This window comes from Daphnia magna, linkage group LG3 (assembly GCF_020631705.1).
Source record: "Daphnia magna isolate NIES linkage group LG3, ASM2063170v1.1, whole genome shotgun sequence".
Taxonomy (NCBI): domain Eukaryota; kingdom Metazoa; phylum Arthropoda; class Branchiopoda; order Diplostraca; family Daphniidae; genus Daphnia; species Daphnia magna.
The window spans coordinates 131,148-149,232 of record NC_059184.1 but is presented as its reverse complement, the minus strand read 5'-3'; the positions used below and the strand labels follow the sequence as shown (position 1 = coordinate 149,232).

General features: G+C 42.3%; 1 protein-coding gene across 1 annotated transcript in view; it reads right to left on the bottom strand.

Annotated features, from left to right (window-relative positions):
• Nucleotides 1–18,085, bottom strand: part of LOC116919692 (basement membrane-specific heparan sulfate proteoglycan core protein) — a 42,486-nt gene that overhangs the window by 23,725 nt on the left and 676 nt on the right. Inside the window, 7 exon segments of the mRNA XM_045171566.1 lie at nt 797–910; nt 1,623–1,940; nt 2,729–2,878; nt 2,960–3,123; nt 3,240–3,402; nt 3,470–3,947; nt 17,283–17,878. Of these exon segments, the coding sequence (XP_045027501.1) occupies nt 797–910; nt 1,623–1,940; nt 2,729–2,878; nt 2,960–3,123; nt 3,240–3,402; nt 3,470–3,947; nt 17,283–17,360 (1,465 nt within the window). The 5' untranslated portion in view covers nt 17,361–17,878.

Below are 18,085 nucleotides of genomic sequence, written 5' to 3'. Positions count from 1 at the left end.
ACACAACCCACTTTGATTGCCACCGTGTGTCTTGGTGACGTGAGAGCGCACAAACGGTGGCAAGTCCAGCCTTTTTTTTTTTTTTTTAATTTTTCGTCTTTCTTCATTTCGCCGACTCATTGCGGGACGCATTCCACACATTTCGTGTCTTCGTGACATTTGGCCGGTCGACGGAATTCTTTTTTTTTTTTTCCGTTCCTGACCGGCCGCCAGTCGGATGAGACATCGACTCACATTTAGACGTTCACCGTTGCCAGCCAAATTCTAATTTCGGCAGGTAAATTAAACAGTTAAAAAAAACGAAAAACGAAAAAAGGGGAAAAGACCTTTGACCGCGATGATTGGCACTTGTGTCGGCGTCTATGGCGCCGAGGAAACGAAGCCAATGAAAAGGAAAAGAGCAACGTGCGTGGTGGATGTCTGGTTTCCATGGAAATTTAGAGGCAAAGGGGTTCCAATTGCGCTGACGTGAATCCACCATCAAAAAGAAAAAAAAGGTGGGCGACGTCTAGTGACGAAAGAGCAGAAAGATTCGTTTTGGAAACATTCTTGCGTGTGTGTGTGTGTTGTGTGTGTGTATGGTAGAAAATGGAGATCAGGTGACAGAGCGACTGAGACGAGCGCACCGTTTCCACCAGATGGCGTTCGTTTTACGAACGACATTCGAACCTCTCGACTTACGCATTCTTTTCGCTTTGTTGGAAATGACGAAAGTTTGTGACCCCCCCCCCCCCTTTTAGGAGAGATTTTGTCCAACCAATAAACGAATAATGAAATAAAGGGGCAATAGACTCACCAATGACGGGACAATCGCTTTCATCCCCTCCATCCAAACAATCGGCACGGCCATCGCAAAAGACGGAAAAGGGAAGGCATCGGCCATCGCAACTGAACTGGTCCTGCGGGCAACCTTTTCCAAAATAATAAAAAATCAAATAAAACAATGAATAATCGTGATGCGGCAATGAATGAGCTGCACATGAAATCAGTCAGCTATTCAAAGTTTTAAAAAATGAGTTAAGCCGTTTCCATACAAATATGCCGCGGACATGAGGGAGGGAGGAAGGTAAAAATCATCCATCATCGTTTTATACAAATGATTACGTTGCCCATCGTCTCTCGTCATCGATGTAAACAACAACAAATATTCCGACTGCATCTGCGAGGACTGCATCATTCATCCCACCACCACCACCAACATCCGTCCAACGGCAATCATGATCAAACGTCCTACGAGTCAGCAACTACAGACAACTCTATACCGGCGGCCATCTGCTGAAACCCTCATCGGCATTGTCCAGCACGAAACGTTCCCTTTTTTTTTCTTTCGTCTCCGCTTGACCTATGAGTCATTGGCGCGCACAGCGGAGCACAGGCGAAAGGAAACGGAAATTCGTGAGCGAAGACATCATTCGAAAAAACAATTACAAACGCCCCAACATGAAAAGGTGCGCCCTGTTCACACCCGCCTTCTTCCTTTTTTGCGTGCCATTGCAATCAACATTTTACACGTACGTCTTCTTTACTTGTACCAGACACTTGTTCATTGAATCATTTCATTCGTAATTATTATTCGTAACCTCCTCTTAAACAAAAAAACTCAAAAACTAAAAGTCCATTACCAGTTGGTAGGGGAGGCTCTGGCTCTGGCTCTGGCTCTGGCGTTGTCGTTGTTGTTGTTGTTGTTGTTGGGGCCGGTCTCGTCGTTGTTGGGGTGGTTGGGGCTGCTGTGGGAGGTGGAGCCGGAGGGGTCGTGCTCGACACTAAATTGGGACAATCCTCTTCGTCGTCCCCTTCTGGACATTTGACGATTCCATCGCATTGATGTTCCTCGCAATAGAATTGGTTGTTGGTTCCTCGGCATTTGGATTTGATGTCCCCACGACAATCCAACTCTTCCGGCAACGGCTCAGCTGGTTGACCTGGTTGAGATGGCGCCTCTGTTTGAACAACATCGTTTCTCTATTAGTTGAAATATTCAAAGCGAGTCAAACCAATTTCTTTAAAAAAAATCGATGACAAAAGGCATTTAAAAGAAAAGGTGTCGATGTAAATAGGGAGGAGTCCTTCTTTTCTTCCTTTTCATTTGTTTCAAATTCGATTGTTTTTTGTGTTTTTTTGGATGTGACCAGCTGGATCGTGTCGTAAATTCGAGTGGATGATCGATTGATTCAAACAAGCCGGACGGGTGTCCTCTCAGTCAACACTAACAAATCGCCTGTCCATCTTTTTCATTACATTAATCGAGAGGCTTCTGATTGTGATTTTTTATCACATGAGCCACCAGGACAAACCAAAATTTCTTCTTCTTTTTTTTCCCTGCTGGATTGGGAACCATCGTCTTCTACTTGCATCCCCCTTTTCTTTCGTGTTCATCCTTTAATCCCCCTTTCCATTTTCATCCTGACGTGTTGTTTACGATCACGTCTACAGACCATCGACTTTGTTGAGTGATGAAACTCGAGATGATTACAATCAAACCAGCCTCCAAAAAATAAACAAATCAAAAAATATATATAAAAAAAAAAACCCCAAAAAAAATGTTGGAATGGGAGGAGGACGATGAAGGGATGATGAAGAGATATTACTCTTCCAAACAACAACAAAAAAGAGCCATTCCAACGCCCACCATTGTTATAGACGTGTCTCGTTTTTTTTTGTTGGTCTCGGCATCTAAAACCACGTAAAAAAATAAATCTAGAAGAGAACAAAAAGGAAAGAGACTTACGGCATCCATACTCATCGGATCCGTCTCGGCAATCTTCGGTGCCGTCGCAACGCTGGTCCAAACGAACGCATTCGCCACCCGATTGACAAGGAACGTCACAATCTTCCGTTAGTTCGGGATCCTCGGGATCTATGGGACTAATCGACGGACCTAAAAGATCAGCCAAGAACAAGAAAATTGGACGGTTAAAAAGCGTTTCATGAAGAAAAGAAAAGAAAAAAACGGACTTACCGGTGACGGGCCGGAACGTGAATCCTTCGCTTTCGACGAAAAATGATCCAACTCGGCCGTTTCGAATGGCCGAACGCAGAGTCTCTTTGATAACCTTCTCTTCGTCGAAATCTTGCGATTCAATGTCAAAGTTGACTTTTGTCAGCGACAATTGGCTCGTCCGCCTTGAATCGTTTTTCATTTTTTTGATTTTCAATATTCATAGTGCCAAAAAATTATCAAAGAAGAAATTTGTTATTTTAACTTGAATTAGAGGACCAAATCAAATGCGGCAACTGACTCGAATGTTTGAACGGTGGCCGTCTGAGCACCGGGCACGGTTTGATAAATTTGTTCAATGGCCGTATTGAAACGCTCAGACATGTCCCCGAAATCGTCGCTGAATCGGTTACTTAATTCTTCGTTGTAAGGCTCTTGAATCAGCATCGAGCATCGATACACCTCTGCAATTTTCAAATTCAATCATTTAATTCGTGCCAATAAAAGAAAAAGAATAAAAAAACAATCGACTTCGAGTGCCAGGAGTTGCGCCACCAATCGGCGGAGGAAGTGGAATAACTGGCCCGTCTCCCGAACCCGATCCATCGGCCAACATCATGTCCTCGTCATCGGCCTGAATTTTCATGGCGATCGCTTTGGCTTTGCTGTTTCTTTTCGTGTGCTTCTTCTTGGCCGGCTGGGCGCGACCGCTGACTCTCTTTTTAATGGCCATCGTCGATGTGTCGTCATGGCCGGCACGATGTTTCTTCATCTGGCCACCGTCTTCTTGTTGGTGCAGTTTCTTCGTCTTGTGATGGCCAGTCCAAAGGCCTTTGGCGGCCAATTTACTGCCATTGCCGCCACTGACCGACTGACGATGTCGTCCGTGTCCTCGTTCCTCCAACGACGGCGGAGGTTCGCGTTTCACGCGGCTGTTGGCCACCAGCGAAGACCAAGACGTTCCAGCTTCTGATAATATTTCTTCGTCGAAAACCAGGTCGCTATCGTCCTGTGCATTTTGGAAAAGAAAAGGACATTTCTAAGTAAATGCTGATCGATGATTTCAACCAATTAAAACGAATTTTCGTGCCAACAAAAACCGGTGTACTACAACCTTGTTTTACATGGTAGTCAACAATGTCTCGATTGTTGATCCCATCGTCTGTTTTGGCCGCCGTCCAAGAGCGCGGGCCAACATCTTCAATCTCTTTCCCCCCCGTCCCTTTTATTTATTTTTTTTTTGCCATCCTCCCCTCGACGTCTCACTTCCTTTTTTTTTTTTTATCCAGTTTTTTTTTCATTCTTTCTCTTTTATGCTCGTCTGCGTTCGGCTTTCTACGACACACACCAAACTGCTCGACTACGCAGCCATTTTTTTTAAGGTTCCGTTCTTGGTGGAAGATGGACCGATACGGGGGGGGGGGAGAGAAAAAAAACCCAGAGTTGCGAGATATCGATCGTAAAGAGGCAAGAGAACAGGAAGGAGCCACGTCAGGACATGGATACTTTATATCGAGTCTAGGAGAGAGAGAGAGAGAGAGAGAGAAAAAAGGCGGAAGAAAATGCTGGAACATTTCGTTGTTGGTTTGTTTTTCTTGCGTCTGCAAACTCTCAGCTGAACGCGCGCATTCGTTTTCATCCATTTCTTCATTGCATCCGTTTTTATCGCCCACGGATTGCCAGTTCTCCTCGACTATCCATTTCGCAATCGGCGAATCTCAAGAGGCGGACAAGGCAGAACGACGATCACCAATGGCGGCCAAACAGATCAACACTTTTCGCCTCTCTGTTGCTGCCGCCAAAACATGCGCCTATTTATTTAGATGCACAACCAGGCGCCTATGACGCGTCCTCAAATCTCTGCAATCAAGTCATCGGAAAAAAGCGCACTCCAATGTTTATTCACTCAACTTATTCCAGAAGATTGCGCATCGTTACACGACGGCATTATTTATTTTTTTGTGAGGAGGGGAGACGCGCGTTGGCGACGAATGGAGTCGATCCATCAAAGTGACGCGCAATAGCCGAGAATGGTGGGGAATAAGCGCGATTCGCGTCGTCGACAAGGAGCCAATAAAAATATACAAGAGAGGCTGAAGAGGAGCGATACTCGCAGTGTTGGGCGCACCATCTCCTCGGCTGCTGAATTTTATTCATTTATTCAAAATGCGATTGTGATGGCAAATAGAACATTTTTCAATTGGATTCTGTCACCGATTCAATTGAATTTGGCCCAGTTGAAACGCATTCAATCGTCAATTGAAAGACTAGAGCAATTAGAGTCCCTTGGCGACCCGATCTGCGCACTTGACGCCCCATAATCAAAAGGGTTTTCATTGAAATCGGATGCAGTTACGTGTGGAGCTCTGCTAAAATATCAATTCGCCACTCTCCGTGTGTACGGCAACTGTTTGATAGATCCAAGTTGATCAAGTTATCGTTTTAATAGCCACCCCCACCCCAAAAATAAATAAAAATAAATTAATAAAAGGACGAGAGTAAAAACACAATCGGGTACCGCTTTTCCCTTCTCGCCCACACGTCGGCGTCAACACAAGAGGGTGGAGTTTGTGGGGTCCGTCTCGCACCATCCAAACTCGAAATTGGGATGACGCCATTTTTCAACAACGTGATAAAAACCAAACACACACGCAAGAAGTAAAACAAAGCAATTGGCATACAATGACGCCATTTAAAAACAATTGCAAAACAGGCCCCTAATAAATCGTCAATAGGTTTCAATTGAACGACACTGGCATCAATGGCATCATAAAAATGACGTCAATTTCCCCCTTAAAAATCAGGAAAACGACGTGTGGACATTTGAAAAACAAAGTTGAGATTTGCTCGTCGGATGCGACTTTTCTCTTTTTTTCAGGGTTACAAATCCACACTTTGGTCACTGAACAAATAGGGCGACGGCCATCTTTTTAAGGCGTTGCACCTCCGGACAGAGTGAACAAGAAAAAGGGTCAATATTGACGCTGTGACTCGGTCGTACGGCCAGTTGGAATGACCGAGACAAACAAGACACACGGTCAACAAACGCCAACCAGAAAGAGGCGGACAACAATTTCGAATGCGGCGGAACACAAGACGTGACGAAATAATTTTTCGAAATCAAATGGATTTGAATTGTCGTTAATGCCGCGTTCGAAATGAGTTGGGCGAAGATCAAATTCTTGACTACGACTTGTCACTGTGTTAAAACTAGGACTCAATCGGGCAGAGATTGAAAAGGCTGGCCGAGAAAAGTCTTTGTTTGCATACTCGAGTGCCCTCCACTTGTGCAACTGCTCACAAGTGCTGAGAAATAAGAAGCCATTTTCAAATAAGAAATAAGAATAGGGAGCAAAAAAAAAAAGGGGCGCTTTTTCTATGAAAAGCGTTGGCGAGACACTCGAAAACGTTTGCCGCCGCACATTTAATTCGCATCCACTGCAAAGTGTCCATCTCCAATGTAAGAGCTACTGTATGCAGAAGACGAGTAGGTTGGTAAATACAAATGTGCCTACTCGTGTCCAATCGACACGCAAATTCAATTCGATTCGCAGCAGACAAACAAATGGCCATGATGCATCACTCAATTATGTTTTGGCTTTCTTCTTTGAAAAAAACGGGGACTGATGAGCGACACCATCTAGCGGCCACACATGACGTTCGTGAACGGAACGTGGAGAGGCGATTGTTGGACCACCCCAGTCGTTTTTTCCAACTTGGTCTCCGCGAGACGGTCTCGAAGGGTCGAGACCGTCACCCGTACATCCCAGTGGGACTATCCCGGCCCTCTGATTGGCTCTCTCCCTCTCCTCACCCTATAGCCCCTCAACCCCTTCTGCTTGTGGTGTGTGGCCTGTGGGGCTGTGGCGTGTGTGGAGTAGTCGGGCTGCCGCCTTCATTTGTTTGTTTTTCATGTTTATTTATTTATGATTATTTATGTTTATATTTATTGTTTCTAACTTACTATTTTGTTAATAAACTATTTGTATCTTCATTATATCGTTTTAAATTTTATAGCACAGGAATAAATTAAATATTGGTGTGTTTTCATTATAACTATTGTTAATTGTCATCCATGGGCAATTGGGTTGGTGCGGGTCTGAGAAAAAGGTTCAAAACCCGATTTTGGGAGAATCGGGAAAACTATATGTCCAAAAGTTTTAATACTTATAGGAATGGATAAATCTTGATAAGGTCTATCCAATTCTGCAAAAATTTTGCTTAAGGTGTACTAATTAGGAAAGTAAACCGCTTCGCCATTTTACGGGTAGGTCGGTGCGGTTTAGCGGGGCTAAGGAACCCCCTCATAAAAATACGTCATATTTCAATAATTTATTGCGGGAAAACTATAAGGAAAAATTAATAAATTTTGCAGAAATGGATAGCTCTTAGTAAGCGCTATCCATTTCTGTAAAATAATTAACATAATTTTCATAAACAAACAAATTTTGGACAAGACGTTGTTTGTAGTTTTTGCGCTCTAGATATATATACTAGATCCAATAGACTTAAGTAACAATATAAATTTTTTTAAACTTTTTTGTGTATGAATATTTTTTCGTTATCGTTGGATTTTGTTTTTAATTTATTAATTTATGCTATTACACTACTTATACCTTTATTAAATCGCTTCTCAATTTATAAAACAGGAATGAATTAAACATCGGTGTGTTTCCATCAGAATTATTGTGAATGAACTCTCATGGGCAACTGGGTTGGTGCGGGCTGGAGAAAACGGTTTCAACACCCGATTTTGGGACAATCGGGAAAACTATAAGTCCAAAAGTTTTAACAATTATAGGAATGGATATATCTTGATAAGATCTATCCATTTCTGTAAAAATATTGCTCAAAATTTCCTTATTGGAGAAGTAAACCGCTTCGGCATTTTTCAGGTAGGTCGGTGCAGTTTAGCGGGTCTAAGTTAACCCTCATCTCCCAGTAATACGGGAAATTTAAATAATTTTTTCGGGAAACTATGGGACCAAAATTAATAAATTTTATATAAATGGAAAGCTCTTGATAAGGGCTATCTATTTCTCTATAATTTATGAAAAATATTCATACACTAAAAGTTTCAAAACAATGAAATTATTACTTAAGTCTATAGGATCGAGTATATCTCTAGAGCGCAAAAACTACAAAAGTTCTTGCCCAAAATTTTTTGTTTATGAAAATTGTCTTAACTTTTTTACAGAAATGGATAGCTCTTGATAAGAGCTATCCATTTCTGTAAAATTTATTAATTTTGGTCTTATAGTTTTCCCGCAAAAATTATTTAAATATTAAGTATTATTCGGGGGTGGGGATTACCGGATACCCGCTAAACCGCACCGACCTACCGGAAAAATGGCAAATCGGGTTACTCTTCCAATAAGTAGTTTTTAGCAATATTTTTGCAGAAATGGACGATCTTATCCAGATATATCCATTCCTATAAGTTTTTTAGTTTTGGACTTATAGTTTCCCGATCATTACAAGATCGGGTTTTGGAACAACCCAAGGCCCATTGGATGACAATTTACACTTATTTAAGAAAACACACCGGTAATTAATTCAATCTATTATATAAAATGAAAAAACAATTAATGTAAGTAAAATATTGTATTTGTAAAACTTAATAAAGAACAAACAATAAATGTAAATAATAAAAATACACGAAAGAAACAAACAAATCAAGCGGCAGCCCCACGGAAAACCACACTGTGTACATCAGGAAAATGTGGGGCGGAAAGCAGAAAGACATAGAAGGATGTAGGGTGAAGAGGCCAATCAGAGGGCCGGGATAGTCCCACTGGGATTCGGGTGCGGTCTCGCCCTTCGACCGTCTCGGCCAAGTTGGTTTTTTCTGTGCTGATTGTCGTTTAAAGATTGCCTGATACCACCCCCTCGCCAGACAAAAAACACATTCTGTTTCTGAACGACTAAAGGTATCACCTTCCTGCATATGGGTATGGTTTTCGAATGTCTGTAGATTGCGTAACTTCCTGCTCAAGTCGAAATAAACTAACCGGCCAGATGTTTCTTTTGATTCCACTACAAACTATAAACCATTCACATTTTTTTCTTTTTTTGAATAGAATAAAACCACCTAATTTACTATATAAACTACTCTTCAGAAGAAGAAAAAGAGGGTCAAAAGAAGACGGAAAAGAGTATGAAACTCGTTTTTTGTCTGATTGTGTGTGTGTGATGCTGGTTGGTCCACTCCTATTGAACACGGCACGAAACAGTATACACCTTTTCCTAACGGGATACGTGTAGGACGGCCGTTTCGACTTTTCATAGTTTTTTTTTTCAAAAAGGAAAAAAAAAAAAAAAATGTAGGAGAGGAGGGATTTAAAAGGAATGACGTAAGTCTATACCTATTTGTCGGCCTCTCTCTCTCTTCTTTCAGCCAAAAGATCTGTGTGTGTGTGTTGTACTGTGTGCTTTCTTTTGGCCGGCCATTGCTTAGTCATCAATACGATACTCCGATACGTACATAAACCCTTAACCAGCCGTGTGTTATTACACCGGCCAGCGCCACAGGAGGGATCCAAACTCGAAGCTTTTTATTTATTTTCTGAAAAAGAAGGCGCCATTATAGTATAATGATATTCCGACCAAAAATGTTATGCGGGTCTATGGGCTGTCGTATTTTTTTTTTTTTTTCTTTCTTAAAAATAAAAATATGTAGACGCAGTGACACAGGCCGACTGACCAGTCCCTAAAAAAGGAACTCTAGGGCGATAACGTCAGGTGGGCAAATAAAGCCAACTTACCTGGGGGGGATGTGCGCAACGAAGTTTGCCCATTTAAGAAAATGGTCGACGAATAGGGTGGACGTGGGCTGAACAGGACGGACAACCCACCCGTTTTATGTCGTTACAAACATTTTTTTGTTTTTTTTTAAGGACAAGAAAATAAAAGTGGCGATGATGTTGATAAAAAAAACTAAAATAAAATTTTGTGTGGAGTGCCTTTCGAGTGTTTTAGTCAAAAGGGAATCTGATACGAAAAGGCCCTTGAATGAAAAGAAGAAAAAAACGCGCAATTAAAAAAGGGTGGACACGAACATAATCACAAACGAAATAAAACGCCATCAACAATAAATCCATCACGATGGACATTTCGCCGTTTATGAAATGAGTCGACAGTTTTTTTCAGAAAAACATTTTTTTTTTTTTCAAATACATTTTTATATGATGCCCTTTTCGGTGTGTTGCCGTCGCAGCCGTTGGTGCCAACGCTCACCTCCCCATCGTCAAGTGCTAATTTGAAAAGCCGTCCATTTCTATTTGATTAACGCTTTTATTGTTTCAACCGAGAAATGGAAAATCGAAACTTGTTGGATGGTGACGTCACCTGCCCCCATAACGTTTCGTTCTTTTTTTGGTTCGAAACCGATAAGAAAATCGACTTGGAAACACGAAACGATGTGATCTTTCTATTGCAGGTTGAACAAAAAACCATAGAACAAAAAAAAAAAAAAAGAAAAAAGATAAGGACACGTGCACAAAGTCACTGACTGAGGCAAGACGGACACACTCAGGAATCTTGGGAGCATGTTCGATAGGACGGACATCTACTCTCTCCTGAAAATGAACGTCGACGTTCATTCTAATCCAACGAGACGCTGATAATCGCCAGACGAAACGTACAGCTTTTCTTTCTTTCGTCTTGTCTAAAGTTCGTGTAACGAGTACATGAACTTATCTGGCCGTTTTTGTTTAAAAAAAAAACAAAATGGAATGACGGGATGTCCTAACTAGTGTTGAGTAGAATTGACTGCCTCTTGCGTCATTTCCAATTGGAAGGCGGGCTAGGCCGCCGTACAGACGAGTACAACGGCTCGTACACAAAAACACGAACCGGGAAAATGGTGAATCGATCCTTTTAAGGTATCGAATGCCGAGAGCGAAAAGACGTGAAAATATGGGGATGATGAACGACATGAACAACGTGAAACCCGAGGCTTCTCGTCCACGTCATGCCGTTTGTCACGAAAACAAAAAACAAAAACGAAAACGCATCTTTCGCTTGTACGGCGGGCGGATGGATGGGATCACCCAGCAACAAGTTTTTGGAACACTGTATATATAGGGAATGTGCCATGACGACGACGTGATGAATAATGAATGAATGATTATTTGAATCGAAAAAAATGGCTAACCAAAAATAAAATGGACAGTCGTTCATGACGAATGTCATCGTTTCGACAATGAAATACAAGTTTTTTATTTGTTTTTTTTTCATATTTTGTGTGTGTAAATAGAATTTCGACATTGCTTTTTTAAAAAAAATATAAAAACGATCAACACACAAATTTGAAAAATCAAGTAGTAAGAAATGTTGGTTTTTAGCGAGAGAAAGTCGGGTTTCGTCTTTTTTTTTATTTTCCTGTTTACGGATCGTTTGTTTTCCCTCGGACAAAACAAAACACTTTGTCTATTCTCTTTTTTATGAAATGTGTCTATGCAAATCACGTTTTCGAACTCTCTCTCTTGTCTCAAGGATTCCTAAAAACAAAATAATTCCTGGTAGCTCGGAAAGTGTTTAACCAGAATCAACACGTTTTTCTTTTGTTTCCTCCGACGTTTCGCAAAAAACGTTCATTCTCCCTGCCACAAAAAAAAAGAAAAATGTTTGTCGTCTGTGTTCAAGTGTTTTCCATTTTCTTTCGTGTGTGTGTGTGTAGCTGCAAGAACTTGAAGACCCGGGCGGTCCACGTCATTTTTTGTTTTTCTTTCTTTCTTTGCCTCCTTACACGAAAACAACATCATTTGCATCTACAGCCGTCACATGAGAAACTATTTAAACAAAAATAAGATGGTGTTCCGCTCCCGGCGTTCATACACCTTTCTTTTTTTTTATTATAGCGTCCATTTCTTAATAAAATAGAGAGAAAGAGAGAGAGAGAGACGTGTACGACCCCGAGGCGGAGAATGTTGATGAAAAAACTCTGGAATAATATCACGAATTTGAAGGTGAGCCCATCCCAGTTCGGCAGGTGAACGAGAAATCGTGTAAAAGGATGTATGGGTTTTCATCTTTAAATGCCCTACCCTCTTTTCTTTAAGGTTCTTTTCCGCGGCGACTGTGTAAATCACATGGAAATGAAGGGGATGTCGGCGTGAGCACGCGCGCAAACGACCAGCAAAATACAATGAAAAAGGCCGTTCGTTTTCGCCCCCTATTTCCTGATTTTCTGTTTAAAGCCATCCCATTTTATTATTTAAAGATAGGGTATTAGGCCCGTCCCGTCTCCCAAACAGCGAGTCCTACAGACACAACATCTCCGTATGAATAATCAAGTGACGCCTTGGCTGGCACCAAACAATCGGGAAACGTTGAGTCATAAAAAACATTTGACATCCTCACGAGGACGATTCTGCACGCGAAGAATCGACACCAATCATCTTGAAAGTTGATTCAACACCATTTGTTTGCTAAATCTTTAAAAAGAGAAAGAGGGAGGCAAAATGGGAAAAAATGTTGATGGAGAAAAAGGCCTGGTCTTTTCAAGTGCCGCCAGATGGGCGTTGTCCCGGTGCAAACAACGGGGCTAATTGCTCTTTATCTATTCATGTTTCAGCCCTCGCGTGTTCATCAACAATTAAAAAGTGGAAAATTCCCCCCCCCCAACCCCCCAAAAAAATTGAAAGAAAAGAAAATTATTTTTGCAACGCGAATCCTTAGAAATGGCGTACTCGTCTTCTTTTACACAAACATTGTCCGGTTGCACTTGTATTCGAACCTACACGATGTCGTCTTCAACATTCTAATCCAATTTCCAATAGCATTCCAATCATTAGAAGCGGAACGACAAATGCAAAGATATTCGACACACACCTAAAAATGTGTTTTCTGAAAATGAAACGTCGTCGCCAGTCGTCGTCTGTGTTTTCTTTTTCAAAAATGTTGTCCACTCCCGGCGAAATACGAGTACGAAAACAGAGAAAAACGAGTGTCTCCCCGTTATGCCGAAGAGCAGCTAAACATCAGCGACGCCATTCATCAATAAGAAAACAGTTGAACTGCCTAAGCGAAGGCAATTAGCTACAGTCGGCTGCGGCCGTGACACCTCAGCAAAACAAGATAAATCCCAAGCCAATTTCACCTTTTCCCTCTCTCAAAAAAAAAGGCAAAAAGCACATTTTAAAAGAAAAATCTCGAGATCCAGCAAGTCATAACGATTCGGGCTGCATTACACATTAGCCGTGTCTCTCTTAAGGGAGGGAGGGGAACGGCCAAACGTGTGGAAAACAGAAGCGCATTCGAGTCTGAAAATAGCACATCAGCGACGACCTTCCGCAGTAGAAAACATCCAATGAGATTTTTTAAACAAAAATAAAACAGCTGCCGTGTTTTCTCTTTTTCCCCATTCTGACCTCATATTCTCGGTTGATATCAAACTGTGATGCCTCTACACCTTTTAAGGGAAGGGGGAACTACCAATTTCAAATCCACCGCCAACGTCTTGCGAATCGCGAAGAAACGACACCTTTCCTCCGATTGCCATTGAAATCAAACGATTTTTTTTTGCCAAAATGAAACCTTTAAATGGCCTCTTTTATTCTTTAATACTTGAAGTTTGGAAATTCAAGATATTTTCCTTTACGACGTCTCTTTAACAGGATTACATCATAACCTTAAAAAAGAAAGGCCTGATTTACCTCGCCACATCCCTTCGAAATAATAAAACGAGTCCCAAACATTTCGAAAAAAGGGAAAAAAACAGAAATTGGAAAGACAAAAGTCAAACGACCGGCGTCTGTCAAAATTGAAAGGAATCCGCCCTGTCCAGGATCGGGCCATCGAAAACGGGTCTCTCTGTTGGTACGAAAGAGATCAGCAGCAGCCGAGGCTGAAAATAGACGACGCCGCTTCTCTCTTCTTACTTGATTATCCCTCTCCCTGTCTTTGGTCTGTCGACGTTATAGATTCCGTAACCCTCCGTACGAGATTGACTGCGTCGGGATTACGGTAAACACGCAGCCAAAGGTACACCGCGCTATGTCAGTCGTCCACATTTTATTTTTTTTTTTCTTTACTCGAAATTATGTGAGATGAAAATTTCTCTGTTATTTTATCCCTTTTTTTTTTTTATAGAGAGAGAGAAATCATGATACCGGATGAGGAAGGGAAGATCCAGCTGTTTGAAGGAATGTCAACGGGAAATTGGAAAAATTGCTTTTAAAAAACAGTTGGTTCGCTCATTATTGACGCCCTGAAAATGTATTGGACCACCTGGAGACGATTAAAGTTGTTTTTCTTTAAAGCGTCGGCCGCAACCGGTAAACGGTTCAAAGTGCCTGAATAGATGAGCAAGCCAATACGGTCAAAGGTATGCGGTTCTATCTCCGTTGGACAGAAATGTTGCCATTGGATAGGAAAGAAGTGAAACGGGAGCCACGTATCCGTTTCCTGATCGCATCATCGAAGAGGCGATATCGATGCAAATCAACGTTTGATTGTCACCGATGCTAATGACCCATAGAAGACGATGACCGACAGCTGCAGCTTCTCACATTGTGAGACGGGAAGGATCGTCTTCACCTCAGAGTTTGAAGCATTCAACAACGTTTTCCGAGAGAGAAAAACAAGGAACGCGTGAACCGGTTTCGCGGTGATTGAATCGCGCGATGGACGATACAAGATGTTGCCCGTTATCCTTCGGATGCGACTCGTTGAAAGTTTGAAACCGAGCCGAAAATAAATGGACTGTTCAACTTTAATGGCGTGGCGATTTCAAGAAACAAACGGGACAAAAAAGAAACACTTGGCTGTTGATCGGATGACGAATCATTGGCCGTCGCGCCAGAATCAGTTGCCGACAAGACACGCAGACACAAAAGATGACGTCATTCTTCCGAAATTAGAAGAGGTCGCAACAGTTGTATGCGCCCTCTGTATACATCCAGCAGACTGTGTGAAACGAGAAGCTGCCGCTCGTTATCTGCGTGCAAATAAATAGTCCGCCATCTTTTTTGCGTCTTTATTGCAAACACATGGAAGCGCCCAATTCGAAAGAGGCGCCTGGCAAGACCCCCTTTGTCTGCGCAACACTTTCCGACAGCGCCACACACGCACACACACACACACACACAAACAAAAAAGAGGGAAAACTTTCAAACTACTCGAGATTTCCAGCTAAACAGCCAAAGCAATTTTTAAGCCAGTCCTCGGGATGGCGCAATTCCAGACGCTTTTTAATTTCGTCGGCCGTCTTGATTTATACCTTCGGTCTCTCCACTTTCGTCCCCCAATCAAAAGGAGAAAAGCCGAATACGTTATCCGACACTCTTGCGTAGCCAACGGTCCAAAAACAATTGAGAGGGATAGAGAGCCGAGGGGCGTTCCCTTTCCCGATTGTTGTTAGTTATGGCCGTTTCGAAAATAAAACAACCCCCCGAATTTCACGAAATGCAGCAAAGATGCCTCGCATTCGCAAACGCCGTTGAAAAGGGCAATGCTTTTCTATTGGGACGATAGGGCACAACAAGAATACGTTTTTTTACAATCGTTCAGCGGTGCTGGTAACATCAAGTCGGGGGGAAAAAAATTGGCTCATTGACTATTCACGCGTGAATTATCTCCATTTTCGAATGAAAGGAGCGCATGGCCTCGAGGTTTCCTTCATCTTCATCAAACCTTTTTCTTGTTTGTTAACAGTCGACTGCCGTCTGTCCTCCTCTTAATATTCAAACAGTCAAAGAAAACGCGGACCAACTCTCTCTCTCTCTGATGCTGGAACAATATTTGTCAAGATCCTTGTCCTCCTTTTGCGACTTTCAATCCCTCATTTTTTGTCCGTTCTAAATGATTATCGAAACACGAGCCCAAAAACTCGAAACGGACAGGAAATCAACTGCGATGTAATCGTCGTCAAATTCAATTCAAAGTTGCCGAAACAACAGTCACACGCTACTGATCCGCACAACTTGGGCGCCCCGAAAGTACGCCGACCACGCCCCATCTCGTCTCGACGGGGCGACACAATCACAACCGTGAACGACTGTCATCTATTCTCGTAGACAAAAGTATAAAGGAGCAAAGAAGACGAGTATATAAATAAGACGTTGTTGTTGTTGTTGTTGGTTGGGTCGGGTCGGTCTACATTGCCAGTTGTTCACCTACGTTTAGTTGGATTTCGCTTTTCTTCTTCTTGTTCGTGCATGTCCGAATTGTTGTGCAATCCCGAAAAGAAAAAGAAAAAGGCCAAAAGAGGCAGCCAAAAGAACCGGTGGCGTTCAGTCACGAATAGCTTTAGCCAACGCCACGCAGACATTCCTTCATTTTTCCTATCTCTCCACATTCAACAAATAAATATAAAAAGATGAAGCTGATAAGGGAAAAACGATAAGGCAGCGAAAAAGAGGCCATGGACGAGTACGGCTTCCGATGTGAATCATACGAGGCCTTTTGTCTTCCTTCATCAACGTTAAATTATCTCTAGATTTCATGTTCCATCTTCCCTCAACGACAAATCGTAAATCTCCATTCAACTTGAGAGACTATAAATCATTTTGGAAATGTAAAATAAGAAAAACGATGCGCATCGATAAGTATTGGTCGTTCATCGTCTCCACCCTTTTAGTTGAGCCTATCCGCCCTCGACGTGATTGAACAGTTGCCTTCACCGCCAAGACAACCAGGTGAACCCTATCTTTTCTTTTTAAAAAACGAAAAAATTAAAGAAGATGACGATTGAATTTGGACGAGAAGAAACCCAAGGGGTGTAGAGACTGGACCACTTTCTAGCCACCAGTGCAACACCAAAACGCAACAACCGGTAAATTCAGACGAACGAGTCAAAGATGGTTCGAGCCGGAGGTGAAATAAACGGATAAAAAGTGGGAAAACGAAAGAAAAGATGAAGGTTGATGGCATCAGACACACACACACACACACAAAGAGAGTCGAACAACCCCAACACATGACCAAATATGGCGGGGGTCCACATGCATAATGCAATTTAAACTACTCGTTTTTTTTGTTTTTTTCCTTCTTTCTTTCTCCTACCTACGATCTTTGACTTGTTATCAAAAAGTTTGTCGACTTGTTGCTTGCCTCTGGCTACCGTTTCCAACTGATCAGGTAATAATATCGTAGCCAAACGAATAATGTGCCACCATATCGAAGAAGAAAACAAACCAAATAAAACGAGGTCATTTCGGATGAGCAGAAAAACCAGTTTGGCTAATGGATGATGAGACATTGTCCAAATCACCGCCATCCATCACCGACATCACGATGCATACCGTGAACCCCAAATTTGACTGGCCCCACGAGCGCGATTAAAAGCGAATTCGAAGTTGCCGCCCATTCAGCAACAAACGAGAAAGAAGAAGAATATTACCTGTGGATTAGAGGCGTCGATGAAGGCCACGACGAGCAAAAAGCCCAGGACGACAACGGCAGCAACAGATTTCTTCATGGTCGTCTGCACGTGCGAGAGACACAGGGCGTGGAATACGCCCAGAGTCGTCTGCTCTTGTTGCTGTTAGCACCACGACGTCGACAGGCGAGTCGGTCACTGGAAAATTCGCACAATTGGGGGGGGCACAGTCCTCGATGTCAACGAGTTTCGTTTGTTTCAAAGTGTCAAAGAAATGGACTGTCAAAGGTCAAATTCCCTTTTTTTTCCCTTTTTTTTGGGAAAGCTCAGGTGTCACCGACAATCAATCACTTGGACACTCACCTACACACACACACACACACAGAGAGAGACACCGGCACGGGGGGGAAAAGACACAAAACACAGAAAATCACACATGTACGGGGGCACCACCAGTGACTGGGCACACGACACTCGGCTCTCTCTCTCTCGATCTGTTATTGTCTCTTTTTGTTTGTTTTTTGTTTTCTTGCTCGACGTGAAAAAAAGGAAAATCTCTCAGCCGAGAGATGGAAGCGCAGCGCCTGTCCAAATGTCCAGTGGCTTCTACAACGAACCTGTTTAAGTGGGTAACAAATCATGTAATCAGTTCTTCTCAAACGAACAACCCAAAAGACAAGTAAATCAAACAGCCCCCCTCTCTCTCAACAAGAAAGAAAAAGAGTATAAAGAAAAACGGAGGGCGGATGAATTTTCCCTCCATTTTCTTTCGTCGTTGGAGACAAAAGTAACCGGTTCGAAAGATTATTATTTATTTTTGTTGT